This window comes from Hippocampus bargibanti, linkage group LG12, assembly GCF_051943395.1.
Source record: "Hippocampus bargibanti isolate YZ-2025 linkage group LG12, ASM5194339v1, whole genome shotgun sequence".
Classification (NCBI taxonomy): Eukaryota; Metazoa; Chordata; class Actinopteri; order Syngnathiformes; family Syngnathidae; genus Hippocampus; species Hippocampus bargibanti.
This window is the reverse complement of record NC_142745.1, coordinates 17,448,260-17,467,825: the sequence shown is the minus strand read 5'-3', so window position 1 is coordinate 17,467,825 and position 19,566 is coordinate 17,448,260. Positions and strand designations below refer to the sequence as shown.

The window sequence follows — 19,566 nt, the reverse complement described above, 5'->3', positions numbered from 1 at the left end:
CCAACATAACATTAGAAGAGAGAAAGGCGTTAACTACTCTACAAAAAGACAAAAATATTACTATTTTGCCAGCAGACAAGGGCAGATGCACAGTGCTGCTCAACACATTGGATTATGAAGACAAAATAAATAGGTTAATCAGTGATTCTAACACGTATGAGCAACTAAAAAGGGACCCTTCCAATAGATACAAGAAAGAAATGATTGACTGTCTCCAAAAGCTAGAGAAAGGAAAACATATAGACAAACAGATGTATTTTAAATTATACCCGGGAGAGGCCACGCCATGTATCTATGGCCTGCCAAAAATACATAAAGAAGGGTTCCCCCTCCGACCCATTGTTTGTAGCATTGACTCCTCTACATACAATGTAGCCAAATATTTAAAAACTATTTTAGCTCCGTTGGTTGGTAACACAGAATACCACGTAGAGAACACCACAGGGTTTGTAGAGAGGATCAAAGACCTCATATTGGAACCTGAGGAAACTTTGGCATCATACGATGTGACTTCTCTCTTTACATCTGTCCCAACCCCAGCAGCAGTCTCAGTGGTGAGGACGAGGCTGCTGGCGGATGTTTCTCTGCATGAAAGAACCAAACTGAAACCGGATCACATCTGCCAATTATTAGAAATCTGCCTTAATACTACGTATTTTCAATTTCGGGAAAAATTTTATAAACAAATCCATGGTTGTGCTATGGGCTCACCAGTTTCACCCATAGTGGCTAATCTTTACATGGAAGAGATGGAGAAACAGGCCCTCACATCCTTCCCAGGGACAAAACCTAGACACTGGTTTAGATATGTGGACGATACTTTTGTCATAATTAAGAAACAAGAAATTCAATCCTTCACAGATCATCTCAACTCTGTAGACTTCAACATTAAATTTACTCGTGAGGACATTCAAGAGAACCAACTAGCCTTCTTGGATTGTAAAGTAATTATAAAAGAGGACAGAGCGCTAAAAACAGAAGTCTTTAGGAAGGCTACGCACACTGACCAATACTTACTTTTTGACTCTAACCACCCTTTACAACACAAACTAGGAGTTATCAGAACCCTCCAACATAGGGCTAAACTCATACCAACAAGCACTGAAGGGAGAGAAAAGGAGTCAAAACATATCAGGAGAGCACTCACTAACTGTGGGTACCCTCAGTGGTCATTCAACAAATGTCAGAAAGAAAGAATAGGGAATGAAACCAATAATTCTCAAGATACAAAAAGGAGAGGAGTAGCAGTACCGTACATTGCAGGAGTTTCTGAAAAATTACAAAGAGTCCTTTGGCAACATAAAATTCCCACTTATTTCAAACCGATAAACACGTTAAGACAAAAATTAGTGCATCCAAAAGATAGGCTACCAAATGAAAAACAAAGTAATGTAGTTTATTCCATACATTGTAAGAATGAAAATTGTAAAGAGCAGTACATTGGGGAGACTCAACAAATTCTCAAAAAAAGACTATCAAAATCGCAGGGATAATATAAGTGGACCTCAATTGGCAGTACATTTGCACCTAAAAGCTAGCAACCACTCATTTGACGACAATGAGGTAAAAATCTTAGCGAAAGAACACAGATGGTTTGAAAGGGGGGTAAAAGAAGCGATTCTTATAAAACAACAAAATCCTTCATTAAACCGGTCTGGTGGGGTGAGGTTCAATTTGGATCGTTCATACAATAGCCTGCTTAGGCAAAACAGGTTAGGCAACTTTCGTAATGCTGAGGAGGGTCGTTATGCTGATGAGGTGATACCGGTGGGAGTGAAGGTAATAGGCCAGTCGTTAGTCAGGAATGTAGGAACAATCAGTGGGGCCACAGGGAGGGGTCCTCTGCCCCCCCAACCTGAGAGTAGGGACCTATCATAGCTGTGTCCGGCGCCACCAGGTCTGGACATTAGGGATATATAAATGGGGCCGATACGACCAGTCAGACTTTAGTTCGCTGACGAAGCCTCTTGGATAGGAGGCGAAACGTCCGAAACCTTCACTTTTGTACAGATGACGGCTGAAGAAACCTTCTCATCAATGACATTTATTGGAAACAAGGGAAAATGGATCATTTTACAATACAAGACATATTTGTCTTGTTTTGTAAATAATACAGCGTCGGGGAACTCTTTACAGAACATTTTTGGCATGTAATGTCAGGGGGGAGGTCAGATTTGAAGAATTTCCGGAGTTGGTACCTTGCTAGCTCACGGCGGGCAGCAGATACTGTAGCCTTGGTAACCTTTCATAGTTCTGTACACCAAAAACATTTGGGTTTGATGTGAAAATATTTTGAAACAGGAGATCAACAACTTCAGTTTTGGTTGCAGGTATTTATTTAATTTATTTTTTTTGCAATGCAACACCAGATTTCTTGTTGCGAACAAACATTTTGAATAAATCTCATAGTGGCAACAGGATGGCTCAGTGGTAGAGCGGTCGTCTCTCCATAACTGTTCCAAAATGACAATTCACGTAAAATATTGGTTGGTTCTTTTTAACAGCAATACAAATTTTGATGCAAGTAGTAACTGGACAGAAACGATAAATTACTGCGCTTATCTGCATTTTTTGGTTGACAAGATAACACTTTTATTCATCTTAATTCCCAATTTATAGCCATGCCCTCGTGTTGCAGTAATACTTCATCCAATAAATTGCATTTCCTGGGTCACATTTATTTGAGAATAGTATCACCATTTTTTAAACGTTTTTTTTTTTTTAATTTTGGGCACAAATGATGCAATTAGGCCAAAACAAGCACAATAAATAAAAACGTTTTTAACAACATCAGAAAATGAAACATGGACACAAATCATTTTGTCTGGGGTTTGACCGTCAAAAGGCACATATGAAACATTCGTTGTCCAAACGCGATCGCAAACATTCATTGTGCTATTGTGACATGGGCTCACCCCGAAAAGACGAATCACATTTACTGTGAGAATTGTGCCACGCATCAAATCGGAAATTAAGTCGCTCACACGATCACAGACGAGTACTCGATCACTCTTGATTGACAGTCCAGCATGAATTAATTTCGGCTTGTGCTTCACTCGGCTGCACAGACAATGCAATGGTTCCCCTGTACAAACATAAAAGTATGTAGAGCAGACATGTCCAAAGTCCGGCCCGGGTGCCAAATGCAGCCCATGATCAATTTTCATCCGGCCTGCAGCCTCCATCATAAAACCAATAACGTCTTGGTTAACGTCTGTAGAATGAATACATTGGGCAGTAGCACATGTGCGAAGTGCTGCCATCTGGAGGCTCGATTAGGAACAGCAAATTAGTGTCATTATGTGCCATTGACTGAATAAGCTCCCTCATTTTCTAAAATGGCGATTTTCTACATTTTTGGAACATTTTCTAAAATGGCGATTTTCTACATTATAAAAAAACATCAAAACGGTGATTTTCTAGATATATATATTTTTTTCTAAAATGGCAATAAACAACTGAAGAACATACATACTTCTGTTCAACTATCAAAAAAAAAGTTAATTCAAGTGTTAAAAAAGTGAAGTGAAGTGAATATTCCATTTGAATTTTCAATGTCAATTCAATTTTGATATCAGTGTCTGAAACTCATGGCAAAAAGTTAGCGGACACCAGGGCAGACAACTCTGAAAGGTTGCCTGCACGGCCATAAATTTGCCTGCCCGATTTTTCACAACTTGAAACACAATAACACGACGAATCGCAAAAAAAAAAGTATTAAGGAATGATAATCAGAATATATAACAGACAACACTTTAAAATGTACCTACCACAAATGCACCCTTGCTTAATTTGGCCTAAATATCCTTTGCTGATGATTTTGCTCCAGTTGTCGGTTATCTATACGCTTCCCGGCAGGTTGCACAGTGCAATATTTGCGTTGCGTCGTCTGCTACAAGCCACGTGAACTACTCTTTCCACGATGCTTTTAATGTACGTTTATGTTTTGTCACGTCATACATTTTGTTAGCTTCTTTTGAGTCTCTCTTCTGAGGCTGAGGTTTTGGCTTGATTCCTAACCACTTATCCATTTTTCTTGTCTTCTCTGTGCGTCTACTTTTGAAAATGCGGGTGCGAAGTTATTCAATGCAGGCTTCTGATTGGCTGTCGAGTATGTCAATTGCCAAACAGGGCGAAATTAAAAATTGCCAAACGAACCGAAATTCCGAAATTTCAAACCGAACGAATAATTCGAAATCGGAATAAAGCAAACGTTTGATTTGAAAAAAAAATATTTCGTTTTTTTTTTTTCTGCAAAAAGTTGTCGGACACACGGGCAGAGAGGTTCTGGAAGTTGTAAGCCCGGCGTAAAGGTTACACGCCTCGGGCATCCGGGCAGACGTAATAACAAACACTGTTGATATGCATGTTTCAAATGAACCAAAACACACGCTTAAGATAGCTGAAACTACATCTGTGTAAGCTCTCAGTCGTACAGGAGTGGTCCATCGATGAAAAGGTTTTTTCAGCTGTCATCTGTACAAATTTGAAGGTGTTGGACATTTCGCTTCTTATCCAAGAAACTTCGTCATCAAACTAAAGTCTTACTGGTAGTTTAGGCCATATATATATATACATATACATATACATATATACATATACATATACATATACATATACATATACATATACATATACATATATATATATATATATATATATATATATATATATATATATATATATCGCTACTGTCCAGACATGGCGGTACCGGACTCTGCTATGATAGGTCCCTGCTCTCAGGTTGGGGGGAGCAAAGGACTACTCCCTGCAGCGGCTCCACTGTCGTATGACAGGAACTATGACTTCAGTTTGCTGCCGAAGTTTCTTGGAGAAGAAGCAAAACGTCCGACACCTTCAACGAAGTACAGATGACGGCTGAAGAAACCTTTTCATCGATAGCTGAAACTTAAATGAAAAAAGCAAATGTGAAAAACAGAATGTTTAATTGCTGTTATATGTAAAAAATGACCGCCAAATTTGGCCTTCCCCTACATTCTTATCACAACAAATGTGGCCCCCTTTTGCCAAAATTTTGGACCCCCCCGATGTACACACTCTTTATCGTCATCCGCCACCTCTGACTCGTCACAACTTGAGGTATGCTGGCATGGAGTAGTTAAATAAGAGGAAGTCCATACGGAAGAGGTTATACAGCTTCTTCTGATAGAAGGGGCTGATGTTGAGGAAGAGCTGCGCCGCCATGTCTCCCGTAGTCCTGGCGCTTTGGGACGAGGCGGGAAAGGTGACCTGGTCCTCGGCGCCGGCCAACCGTAGCACGTAGCTGGAGTCTCGCTCCAGCGTCTCGTATTTCCCCACCACGTCATAGTGGATGAGGCAGGGGTGGCACAGTGAGTGCACCCGCTCCCAGTGCTCGTTGAAAGGTTCTTCGGTCTGGGTGGCCGGGTCCACCAAGTAGTACACAAACTCGTCAAAGGAGACGTCGTCACCTTTCGCCACAGATTCCGGCTGCGGATTGGCCCTGTGGCGGCTTACGATCTTGGTGCCGTATCGTTTGTGGAAAGCTGTGTTGTAGCTCCGCGTGAATTTGTTCCGGTACGCCGACACCAGCCGCTCGAACGGCTCGCGTACGAACACAAACTTCAAGTAGGTGCGCAAGCGCCGGTTGATCTGGGATGCCGAGTACTCGGACAAGGTGCGCAGGTTTCCTGGGACGTGGGCTTCGTTCGCCGGGATCTCCAGCGGGTCTCGGCGGGATCCGGCCGCGCCGGTTAGGACCATCAGGACTCGCTTCCAGTTGGTGCAGGCCACTTTGGGTACATAGCAGTACAGCAAACCGTGTTTGTCGTCCACGATGATGTGCTTCAGGTCTTCTGGGATAAGGACTCGACGCTTTCGGGTGTAGGAGCGGCAGGCTTCCTCTAAAAACTCCCGTCGGCCTTGATGGATGGCCTGCACTGCCGACTCGACCTAGAAAAAGGGGCGAAGGGTGGGGAGGGTGGGGGGGGGACATGCTTTGAAAACTGTAGCCTTTCATTCAGAAGTCCCAATGAAATTAATGAATGAACATACACTCTTAGTCAAGGGTGTCTAAGTCATGGTCCGGGGGCCAAATCTGGCCCGACACATTATTTTGTTCGGCCCATGAAAGCTAATCAAGCATCTCAAGTTATATTATGCTTGCTAAAGTCCGAACCAAAATGTCAAATTGTCCCATGTAAACCATCATTATATTTGACACAAAAAAATCAATGAATAACTAGTTTTCAAATTTGAAGTAAAAAAACTTCAGACAGACATCATGGAATTTGACAGGCTTGATTTGCATTTGCGGGCTGAATAAAATGATGTGGCGTGCTCGATTTGGTACCTGGGCCATGACTTTTGACACCTGTGCTCTCGGTGGTGCTAATTGGCATATCTGTCAACGTATATGTTTTCCCCGTATTTTAGAAGTTTTTTTCGATCATTTTAAATAATGTACGGCGTACTACAACATTTATAAGGGGAAAAAACTAATTGAGAACCTGATCGTACAAAGACCATTTTGGCTCAAATGCAGTTGGTCTCAACTGCTGGTAGCCGACGACAATGCTGCCGCCGATCGCTACTATTGTCACGGCAAACCAGCAAAAGTAATCCTCAATCGTATTTTTTTTCTGCTGCAGGATTGATTGATAAAAGCATAACATGCACATGCACGTAAGCTGTCTGCATTTCCGCTTGTGTTAGTGTTTTTTTTTTTTTTTTATCATTTTGAATGGCGTACTACAACTCTTATATGGGAATTGTAATCATTTATCAGGGCAGCTATTAGCCAAGGTTGACAGGTATGAATTGTGGTTTTCGCAAAAAACTCAGAATCTTACTAGACCGTTCAAAAATTAAAGGTGACAGAGCCCGTGAAGTGACACTTACTTGGTCACCGTCATGAAGCGCCTGCAGAGGACTCCTCCTGGCCTTCTGCCCATTGCTTCTTTCCCCGAGTTGATGTGAGGCAGAGGCTGGGAAGGAAACAAAGTACCAGTCATTCAAATATGCTGGAGGACGAGCCAAGATGGAAAAACATGTGGAGTGAAAGCATCAGATAGGTCCGTCTGCATGAGGAAAATATGCTGATGAAGTCAAATTAGGATGTGGTCGAGAGCAACATTGGAAGTACAGTATAACAATACAACCTCAAAATATATCTAAATAAACATCGGAAAAAAATATATGGATATAAATATACACACACATGTATACACATATATATATATATATATATATATATATATATATATATATATATATATATATATATATATATATATATATATATATATAAATAAAATGTAAAATAAATAATAAGCAACAATAAATAATGTTAAAAAATACCACGGCAAATAAATAATTTAATAAACAAACAAACAATAAATAAATAATTTAACAAAACAAACAAATAAATAAATACATAAATAAATAAATACGCGGAGAGTTGAATGCAGGCTGACTAGACACTTCCCATTGAAGTCTATTACTCACACCGAATGAGTAATGTCAGTATTTTTTTGGTAGGAGTATGATAGGATTAGAAAAAGCCCCCCAAAAAATAAAAAATAAAAATAACACAAAAACAAAACCATATGTGCACCTCAATATTTTTTGTATTTGATATTTTAATGGCAGGCGAAAAGATATTGGCATGAAATCACTTTCTTGAAGGAGACAAGGTGGGATGAAAATTTGACTTTTATTTTGTTTATAACTATAAATGAAAAGTAGGCAAACTTAGATTGAAATTTGACTTTCCTTCATGTATCTTTTTATTCTTTAAATTTAGAGTAAGCACTAAATTGATGATTTTTTTTTATTATTTAATTTTATTTTTTTTAATATATTTTGGTGTTGTTTTTTTCTTTCCATAATGGAACGAACTGTTGAATTCTTGCTTTTATTTCATATTTTCAATTTCCATCCATTATCCATACCACATATTTTCAATTTCACCAGATATTAACAATATATTCAAAGTCAACATATTTTTTCTGATATAAGCTATTTCTGTATTTTGAAGTTTTTCAAGATGGTGAGTAACACTGTCGACAGACTGCGCCTTGGTACTCCACAACGATGAGAGTCACTGGTGGTGTGTCGGGTTGTTGTCTTGGCAACAGTGAGCAGCAATTTAGCTCTCGGCATAATGGTCTTTGGGCGCGTTGCAAAGAAGAGAAATAGAAAAGGAAGCGTGGGTGCTTTTTCCGTGGCCTTTGTGTTTGGAGCTGATAACAGCGCCTGTGACAGCACGGATGTCGTTTTCTGCTAAAGTAGCATCGGCAAGAGGCGGTCGCGCATCCTGCCTGGTGATCTCTTAGCTTAATATGTCTGTGGACAAGGTTTTCTAATTGCTCTTGTCTAACCGTGCGTGATAACGCTACCGGATGCTATCCTGCACATCACCGGGGCGACATACCGTCTTGGCTTAGTTAGGTGTGTAACATGAAAGGGTAGGAAATCACTCCCAAAGTGTTACCAAACAAACAAACACGCAAATAAATCAACAACAGACAGACAAATGACTAAATAAACCAATAAGTGAATAAATAAGTTAATGCATAAATAGGTGAATGAATAAATGAACGAATGAATAAATAAATAAATAACATGTGATTGGAAAAAAACCTGGACTCTTGTACTGTAAATAGCACAACCACCTTATGTAGATACAATACAGCTACAGTACATATATCAATATGCTTTTTTTCCTTTTATATTTGCACTATGTACAGTTTTTTATGAAACATTCTTGCACAGTTACAGTATACACCTCAGTCTTGACATTTTTTACTATGCTTAGAATATCTTGTTTTTTATCCTTCCACCCCCCACCCTCAGCCCCTTTCAAATTGCTGCTGTGGATTGCAAATTTCCCCATTATGGGACGATTAAAGGCTTTCTGATTCTGATATTTAAATAAACAAAGAAATGAATAAATATGTCAATAAACAAATAAATAAATAAATAAATAAATAAAAGCAACTACTGTATCAAGGTACGAGGTTTAATATAACAAAAATTAGCCCAAAGGCAAAAACAGAGGCACCTAAACACAATTGCAATGTTTAATCCAAACTCAAGTTGACAGAAACACCGATACTGAATTTTTATATTTCCATTTTTTGAGTGTGGAATGGGTTTTCCCAAGACGATGGCATATCTGCTGTTTCTGAAATCCCTCCACCCCACCCATTGTTGCGCGAAGATACACCCAACGACCATTGCAAGGGAGGCATATTCATATCGGTTGCGTCTTGTCTAGACCCAAACGTGCAAATTCTTTTCCTCCGCATTTCTCTTGACTCCTTTAGAAACAGAAACTTTGACGATGTCAAATACGTAGAAGACGATGTGTGTTACTCCTGTCTTGGTTATAAACGGACCTCTGTTATTTTTTATTTTTTTATTTATTTTTTGGGTCCCCCGCCCTGACCTCTCCTGCCAAAAAGTTTAACTGAGAGAGACACTCCGTCTGTGTAAGCTCTCAGTCGGACAGGAGTGGTCCATCGATGAAAAGGTTTCTTCAGCCGTCATCTGTACTTCTTTGAAGGTGTCGGACGTTTCGCTTCCCATCCAAGAAGCTTCGTCAGCAAACGTCTAAAGTCTTACTGGTAGTTTAGGCCCTATATATATATAGATATATCCCTACTGTCCCGACATGGCGATGCCGGACTCTGCTATGATAGGTCCCTGCTCGCAGGTTGGAGAGAGCAGAGGACTACTCCCTGCGGCTCCACTGATAGCTTCTATTGTCTTGACTGACGACTGGCCCTATTGCCCAATTGGCCCTAGTATCACACCTCATCAGCATGACTAATCCTATATTGCTGAATCAATCTATTGTATGAACGATCCAAATTGAACCTCACCCCACCATTACGGTTAAGAGAAGGATTTTGCTGTTCTATGAAAATCGCTTCTTTTACTCCCCTTTCAAACCATCTATTTTCTTTCGCTAAGATTTTAACCTCATTGTCGTCAAATGAGTGGTGGCTAGCTTTTAGGTGCATATGTACTGCCGATTGAGGCCCACTAGTATTATCCCTGCGATGCTGATGAAGTATAGGGCTAAACTAATACCAACAAGCGGCAAAGGTAGAGAAAAGGAGTCAAAACATGTCAGGAGAGCACTCACAAACTGTGGTTACCCTCAGTGGTCTTTTAACAAATGTCAAACGGAAAGAATAGGGAATGAAACCAACAATTCTGAAGATATTAAAAGAAGAGGAGTAGCAGTACCCGACATTGCAGTAGTTCCTGAAAAACTACAAAGAATCCTTTGGCAACACAAAATTCCTACTTATTTCAAACCGATGAACACGTTAAGGAAAAAAATGTGTGCATCCAAAAGATAGGCTGCCAAATGGAAAACCAAGTAATGTAGTTTATTCAATACATTGTAAGAATGAAAATTGTAAAGAGCAGTACATTGGGGAGACTAAACAAATTCTCAAAAAAAGACTATCAACATCGCAGGGATAATACTAGTGGGCCTCAATCGGCAGTACATATGCACCTAAAAGCTAGCAAGCACTCATTTGACGACAATGAGGTTAAAATCTTAGCGAAAGAAAATAGATGGTTTGAAAGGAGAGTAAAAGAAGCGATTTTCATAAAACAGCAAAATCCTTCCCTTAACCGTAATGGTGGGGTGAGGTTCAATTTGGATCGTTCGTACAATAGATTGCTTCGGCAACATAGGATTAGTCATGCTGATGAGGTAATACCAGGGCCAATTGGGCAATCGGGCCAGTCATCAGTCAGAACAATAGAAGCTATCAGTGGAGCCGCAGGGAGTAGTCCTCTGTTCCCCCCGCCCTGATAGCAAAGACCTATCATAGCAGAGTCCGGCATCACCACGTCGGGATATATATATATGGCCGAAACTACCAGTAAGACTTCTTGGATGGGAAGCAAAACGTCCGACACCTTCAAAGAAGCACAGATGACGGCTGAAGAAACCTTTTCATCGATGAGAGAGACACTGTACAAGGGAAAGTCTGATCCTTTTACCATCAAATATGTGTGTTTTAAGAGTGTCAGTGCAAAGGCAGGGTATGTTACCGGTGTATTGACTGGTTATTTGACCATTAGAAGATTATATGCAGAAGTAACATTGGAAAATATTTGCATGCATATGCCAACATATCATCGTAAAACGCTCAGGGTTCCTCGGGCGAGAAATGTGTGAAGTGATTTTATCGCAGGCACACCGGCAATATACTCAAAACCATGGCAAGTAACATCTGCAGATGACATATTCATTCATCACAAGTACCACATTTTCCGCACCATAAGGCGCACCCACATTATCAGATGCACCTTCCATCTATAAGGTGCTTTCTGACAACCCCATTCACTCCCAAAAGGAATAAACAACAGTTTTATTATTTTCTCCAAGGTAGAGTACCGTATAAGGCACACCCAAAAGCCTTGATTTTTTTTCAAAAGATGATCCTGCACCTTGTTCACAGGTGCGTCTTATACTGTATGTGAAGTCATATTGAGCCACAACAGGAATGCAATGACTGTCAGGAGCCATCGCCCCCCCCCCCCCCCATTGCTTTAGTCAATGCGAGCGTAACTTTTGCATTACGGATGGTGCCAAAAAAAGCAAAATGAAGGTGTGATGAATGAAACGTATTTTCTGGTGGATAAGGTGCAACTAAAAGCCTTAAATTTCTCCAAAAGATGACCCTGAGGCTTATACGCAGGTGTGCCTTATCTGTAAAGTAATATTGAGCCATAACAGGTCTCGCAACTACTGTCAGCAGCCACCATTCCTCCCCCCCGTAGAAGAAGTAGTGCGCAACTCCAGACTCTACTGCACCGCCTTATGATGTGGCGTGTTTATATTTGGATTTTTTTTCTATATTTATATGTTATATTTAGAAAACTATTTTCATTAATTGAAGGTGCGCCTTATACTCCGGTGTGTCTTTTATATGTAAAAAGTTTGAAAATACACCATTCAATGGGGGTGCGCCTTTATCTGGTGCACCTTCTACACCAGAAAATACGTTATTTGTATTTTCGTGAAGCAGTTTATCGTTTATAACATTTATATCACAAAGCGGAGAGGAACTTTTTCTACATTCATAAACACATTCGGATGCTGTTACGGTAATTTAAACATTAGCGCAATCACACTATAGATCAACGTAATCACAATAATAACTCAAATAAGAACTCAAAAGCAATAGCACAATAGATCAATCGATGAAAAGGTTTCTTCAGCCGTCATCTGTACTTTTTTGAAGGTGTCGGACGTGTCGCTTCTTATCCAAGATGCTTCTTCAGCGAACTAGTCTTACTGGTAGCATCGGCCCTATATATATATCCCTAATGTCCAGACATGGCGGCGACGGACACTGCTATGATAGGTCCCTACTCTCAGGTTGGGGGGAGCAGAGGACCACTCCCTGGGGCCCCTCCGATTGTTCCTACATTCCTGACTAACGACTGGCCTGAATGCCCCACTCCCTCCGGTGTCACCTCATCAGCATTACTATGTTGCCGAACCTATGTTGCCTAAGCAGGCTATTGTATGAACGATCCAAATTGAACCTCACCCCACCAAACCGGTTTAATGAAGGATTTAGTTGTTTTATGAAAATCGCTTCTTTTACTCCCCTTTCAAACCATCTATGTTCTTTCGCTAAGATTTTAACCTCATTGTCGTCAAATGAGTGGATGCTAACTTTTAGGTGCATATGTACTGCCGATTGAGGCCCACTAGTATTATCCCTGCGATGTTGATAAAGTCTTTTTTTTTTGAGAATTTGTTGAGTCTCCCCAATGTACTGCTCTTTACAATTTTCATCCTTACAATGTATTGAATAAACTACATTACTTGTAAAAGCTTGGCCAAAACAAACATGCGAATCAAACCTCTAAAGATGGAGGGCACTGATTTGCTGTGGTGACCCCTTGTAGGGAAAAGCCGAAAGGAAAAGAAGACTTTGTTTTTCCATTTGTCATTCATTTTTTCATTTCATTTTCCACCCCAGCAGCAGTCTCAGTGGTGAGGACGAGACTGCTGGCGGACGTTTCTTTGCATGAAAGAACCAAACTTAAACCGGACCACATCTGCCAATTATTGGAAATCTGTCTTAATACTACGTATTTTCAATTTAGGGAAAACATTTACAAACAAATTCATGGTTGTGCTAGTTTCACCCATAGTGGCTAATCTGTACATGGAAGAGATGGAGAAACAGGCCCTCACACCCTTCCCGGGGACAAAACCTAGACACTGGTTTAGATATGTGGACGATACTTTTGTCATAATAAAAAAAACAAGAAATTCAATCCTTCACACACCACCTCAACTCGGTAGATATCAACATTAAATTTACTCGCGAGGACATCAAAGAGAACCAACTAGCCTTTTTGGATTGTAAAGTAATTATAAAAGAGGACAGAGCGCTAAAAACAGAAGTCTTTCGGAAGGTTACCCACACTGACCAATACTTACTTTTCGATTCGAACCACCCTTTACAACACAAACTAGGAGTTTGTACACGCGAGGATGTACCGCAAGCCCAAAGCAGCAAAGTCAGAACCCTCCAGCATAGGGCTAAACTAATACCAACAAGCATCGAAGGTAGAGAAAAGGAGTCAAAACATATCAGGAGAGCACTCACAAAATGTGGTTACCCTCAGTGGTTTTTTAACAAATGTCAAAAGGTACGAATAGGGAATGAAACTAACAATTCTGAAGATACTAAAAGGAGAGGAGTAGCAGTGCCTTACATTGCAGGAGTTTCTGGAAAAACTACAAAGAATCCTTTGGCAACACAAAATTCCTACTTATTTCAAACCGATGAACACTTTAAGGCAAAAATTAGTGCATCCAAAAGATAGGCTGCCAAATGGAAAACAAAGTAATGTAGTTTATTCAATATGTTGTAAAAATGAAAATTGTAAAGAGCTATACATAGGGGAGACTAAACAAATTCTCAAAAAAGACTTTACCAACATCGCAGGGATAATCTCTTTGAACAGGAGCCCAAATGGAATTGTATAGTGCCCCTTTGCAATTTTTTTTGCTGATGATACTAGTGCAGTGCGTTCGACCGGAAACAAATTCCTTGTGTGTTCTACATACTTGGCAATAAAGATGATTTTGATTCTGATAATACCAGTGGGCCTCAATCGGCAGTACATATGGACCTAAAAGCTAGCAACCACTCATTTGACGACAATGAGGTTAAAATCTTAGCGAAAGAACATAGATGGTTTGACAGGTTTGACAGGGGAGTAAAAGAAGCGATTTTCAGAAAAGTCTGGAGTGACGGAAAAGTATGTCAGAGCGGTGCAAGACATGTATCATGACTGTAAGACAGTTGTCGGTATGACTGAGGAATTCAAGGTGGAGGTGGGACTCCACCAGGGGTCAGCTCTGAGCCCCTTCTTGTTTGCTATGGTGATGGACAGGCTGACAGACGATGTTAGACAAGAATCTCCTTGGACCATGATGTTTGCAGATGACATTGTGATCTGTAGCAAGGACAGGGAACAGGTGGCGGAGAAACTAGAGATGTGGAGATATGCCCTGGAAAGGAGAGGAATGAAGATCAGTCGCAGCAAGACGGAATACATGTGTGTGAATGAGAGGGATCCAAGTGCAAGAGTGATGCTACAGGGAAAAGAGATAAAGAAGGTGGAGGATTTTAAGTACTTGGGATCAACTGTCCAGAGCAATGGAGAGTGTGGAAAAGAGGTGAAGAAGCGTGTTCAGGCAGGCTGGAGCGGCTGGAGAAACATGTCAGGTGTGATGTGTGATAGAAGGGTTTCAGCTAGGATGAAAGGAAAAGTGTATAAAAAAGTGGTTAGACCAGCCATGATGTTTGGACTGGAGACAGTGCCACTGAAGAAAAGACAGGAAGCAGAGCTGGAGGAAGCAGAGCTGAAGATGTTGAGGTTTTCTTTGGGAGTGACCAGGTTGGATAGGATCAGCAATGAGTACATTAGAGGGACAACTCATATTAGAGGCTTTGGAGAAAAAGTCAGAGAGGCCAGACTGAGATGGTTTGGACATGTCCAGAGGAGAGAGAGTGTCTATATAGGGAGAAGGATGCTGAGCCTTGAACTGCCAGGCAGGAGACCGAGAGGAAGACCGAAGAGGAGGTTCATGGATGTGGTCAAAGAGGACATGAAGGTAGCTGGTGTGAGAGAAGAGGATGCACAAAACCGGGATAGATGGAGGACATTGATTTGCTGTGGCGACCCCTGAGGGGAAAAGCCGAAAGGAAAAGAATAGTTAATCCCATGCGCAGTAGATTATAAAATGCATGGTCAGCTTTTGAAAAACAATAAAGACTTTTAGCTGCGCCTTGCAGTGGAAAAATAAAGAAGTTTTTTTTCCTAATAAGGAGTGAAAGATACATGGAAAAATCCTGACAATGCTATAAAACACAGCAGCTTTCTTTCCATGCACTTCTGCACCACAGACTATTTACTCTTTAATCTTGGCGAGACTGTCAAATCAGCGGCACCACATCTAGTCTACCACCCCCAAAAAAAGATATGCTCCACATTTCCAAGTCTCATATTCTTTCAAATGAAATTATATTTCCGCTTGTCAATCTCAAATCGGATTTACAGTACTGCTTAAACGCGTTTAATGGAATCAAAGATCAAGACGGGCAGTTGATGTTTGTTTTAATATGTAACTGTTCTCTGGTAGCTTTAGTCAATACTAGTGTAACTTTTGCATTCCGGATGGTGCTAAAAGAGAGCAAAATGAAAGTTTGATGAATGGACCGTATTTTCAGGTGTGTAAGGCGCAACCAAAAACCTTAATTTTCTTCAAAAGATGGCCCTGCAGATATATGCAGGTGTTCCTTATCTGTGAAGTAGTATTGAGCCACAACAGGTCTCACAACTACTGTCAGCAGCCACCATTACTCTAACACCCCGTAGGAGAAGTGTTGTGTAACTCCAGCCACTAATGTAGCGCCAGATTTTTTTCTTCAGTCATTGAAGGTGCACCTGATCATCTGGTGCGCCTTATGTATGGAAAAAGTTAGAAAATAAAAACAATTATTGGGGTGCACCTTACACTCCGGTGCATTTTATACACAGGAAAATACGGTAAATAAAATGATTCAATTACATTTGAAACACTTTATTTGTCTTTGGCGCTCAACAAAAATAAACAAAAATAGAAAAAAAACAGATCTTGGTCTGTATGTGTGGCCCGGTACCAAAACTGCATGGTCCTGCGACAGATACATGGTGGTTGGGGACCTCTGATTTTAAGACCCTTTCATTTTCGCATCCTCACATCAAAATGACTTTTAGACTCAATACAGTTCCTGACTCCATAGGCATACTACAAAATTGAATGCAATATGTTCCACTTGCTACCAAAAACGTACTTAATAAGCAGAGCAGTCTATTTTTGGATGAGCTTGACAGCAAGGCATGCTCTTGCGCACCACATGAGGCAGGACTTTTTGGATCTGTCACAACTGTCCACATAACTCTTGCCCCATGTTAAACTTTGCACATTTTCGGCACTAACTCACTTGCCCACATCCCTTCAGCCAGCATGGGATACATACATCTTTTTTTTTTTGGGGGGGGGGGGGGGGGGCATAGGATATTGCAAGGTATGTCTGAATGAAGCCATTGTGTGTGGCCAAAAGACCTGGAAAAGGTTGGGTTCATGCAAATCTCACAACCTGCCAGCTGCTACTTCTTTTAGCATTTACACGCCCCCAGCTGAGGAAACGGTCATCACCCACGAGGCGGTTTACTAATAAAACGGTTCCTAGCCACATTCCAGTCTCGTTTTTCTGGGCCGTAAAAGTGTTTAGATGATTTCAGTGTTGCATTTGTGTTTGCGGGTGAAGTAGGAATTTATTCAACTTCTGAAGGTTGAGAGGAGGTGGTGTATGACGCAGGCGTGGCTGTCCACCAGTCAAACAACCAGCAGTGATGCTAATTATTCAAAATGGGATTGTGTCTCGAAAAAGTGCTCCAGCTTGGATAACATTGACGAATAGCATCACTGCATCATTTTATTTTGTGTGGATTTTTTTAAAAGTTGACTTCACAAATGTTTTCAGAATTTGCTGTGACAGGCCCACTTACAACAAAAACGACGTCCAGCTGGCTAATTGCACAATACGGCCTGCCTCTTCATTCAGATAAACCGAATGAGAATCCAAGCATGATTTTGAGGGGATGTTACCTCACAAGAAAATCTTTATCTTCATTTTCACCTTGGATCACTTTGAACACTGAACGTTAGAGCCAATTTGTGTGCTTCTTGACATTCCATTATGGTTTCCCCAAACCCTAGTGGCTTTTTTCTACAGTTACGGAAATTTTCCCCTAGCCAATTTGTCAGAGAATATATTTGGCAGTATTGCAGAATATACATGTGACATATGAATAAAAGACAGAAGGACATGCTGCTCCTTTACAGCAAGACAGCCTGGGTTTGATGCCCGGTCGGTTCCCTAAAATGAAGCCATGGTCGGTTCCAGGACAAATAAAGAACTGAACAAATAAATAAATAAATACATATATAATTCATTAGGATGGCCGGAGTGTTACCTCAGCTGTCAGTGGGTGACTACGTGTGTATACACAGTATAAACCGGTACATAACATGCGTATGCATACATTATAGAGATAGGAGGTATATATATATATATATATATATATATATATATATATATATATATATATATATATATATAGGGTTCTGTCAATATTTCACACATTTTTTCACATTTTTAGAGAGAGAGAGAGAGAGAGAGAGAGAGAGAGAGAGAGAGAGAGAGAGAGAGAGAGAGAGAGAGAGAGAGAGAGAGAGAGAGAGAGAGAGAGAGAGAGAGAGAGAGAGAGATGCTCTTGTTCTACTCACCTGGTTTTAAATTGATGTTGAAATAGAAAATAACCATCAAGAAGCATCCTAGACTTAAGGCAAAAAACATTCGAATGATTTTCGATTTCCCCATTCTGAGACCTCGGGAGGAGACCGAGTTGGTAACCGACCCCAGTCGGCGTTAATGCAAAAAAGTGTTTTTTTTGTTCGACTGTCTGTCTACTTGATCACGGGAATCGATCCGTTTTTCTGACCTTTGCTGCTTTGGGCTTGCGGTACATCCTCGCGTGTGCAAAAGATTAAGTCGCAAAATAAGAATCGTGGGTGACTTCGGTACCGAAGACAGTCCGAGTAAAAGGCTTTATCGAGTGTTAAAGAGGGCGGGGCGTTTTATTCAAAGGTGCATTGGACGCCCGGGTGGCTTCTTTCCAAAGGGTCCGTGCCCAGTAACACTTTCCTTCTCAGAGCGGATACAGCTGTTGAACCTTTCCAAATAAAACGCTCGCGTCGCCATTTAATCCGGTCTCACTGTGACATAGTGACATACGTAGTCACGAATCGCAGAAATAATTTTGCCGTTTGGATATTATATTTTGTGGCTAGCTTGGAGCCGCAGCAGACAAAACGACTATGTAAGACAATGAGAGGCGAGTGTGGATCTTTGTAAAGAGTCAGACAGATATTATATTTTCTTGCTAGCTCGCGACTGTCCGACCAAGCGACAACCTTGGATTTTCTTTTCTTGTGTTAGTGGCAATTATTTAATGATTTTAAAAAATGTGTGTCCATTGTCTCTTTTATTTTGAAGCCGATACGTTGAGCAGTTCTAATTTCCGGTGACACAGCTGAAGCTATCGGCACACTGGATACATATTTGCGTATTCGTTTGTATAATTGTTTACAATGTGATTTTTGCGCGTACGTTGGTTATTATAACTATATATAATGTGATTTGGGTGTGCGTGCGTTTTGCCAAGGCAATGTGGTACTACGATGCCACATTGTGGCGTTTATTCTAGAGTAGGGAACATTTAAATGACAGCATACTTGTCATGACTAATTTACAGTTGTAGAAAAGATAAAACCATTATGCAAATTACTGAATTTAAGCTGTCAAAAATCAAGGGAATTTAATTATGCCCAGCAAACTCCTTACAGGTAAAAAAAATATTTATTTTTGCATCATATTTTTGTTGAAGCCCCAAAAAGACTACAAAAATGAAAACAAAAGCAAATAATGTCTGGCTCATACTCAACATGTCAACTTAGGTTATGCAAGAGTGGCACTCCCCACCGACTCAAGCCAGCCAATGATAAGAAATGTGGTGTAAACATTGTCAGAGTGAACCAAGGACTGTCTAACTGCAGACTTGATTACGCAATTGAGCGTCAGCGGCTGAGGTTACTGGTTCTCAAAGTGCAGGAAATACTCACAAAACCTGCTGGGGAAACCCCCGATGCGATCAATGTATAGAATACATTCAAAGCAAGAAATTGGATGTAAAGTTACTGTTACGATGAAATGTGTATGCTATAAATTTATGAACCCATTTCAAAAGGCCAGGGTGAGTTTTATAAATCAAAATGTAAAGAGTGTACAAATATGCAATCATCATCCATCAAATGCATGTTCTTGGCATGCAGCCTTTCTGCTGGAACCTGTCCAGTGAGTAACCAGTTATGCCTGTTTTAAGCTTTTTTTAAAGGGGGCTGTTGGGATATCA

General features: G+C 40.6%; 1 protein-coding gene across 1 annotated transcript; it reads right to left on the bottom strand.

Annotated features, from left to right (window-relative positions):
• Nucleotides 1-4,764: 4,764 nt before the first annotated feature.
• On the bottom strand, nt 4,765-18,278 carry LOC148890753 (carbohydrate sulfotransferase 11-like). The gene is made up of 3 exons (XM_089010277.1): nt 17,882-18,278; nt 6,880-6,965; nt 4,765-5,931 (listed from the first exon to the last, which is right to left on the bottom strand). Exons 1-3 carry the CDS (start codon nt 17,973-17,975, stop codon nt 5,089-5,091), a joined length of 1,023 nt encoding a protein of 340 aa, XP_088866403.1. The 5' UTR covers nt 17,976-18,278; the 3' UTR covers nt 4,765-5,088.
• Between the last annotated feature and the right edge of the window lie 1,288 nt (nt 18,279-19,566).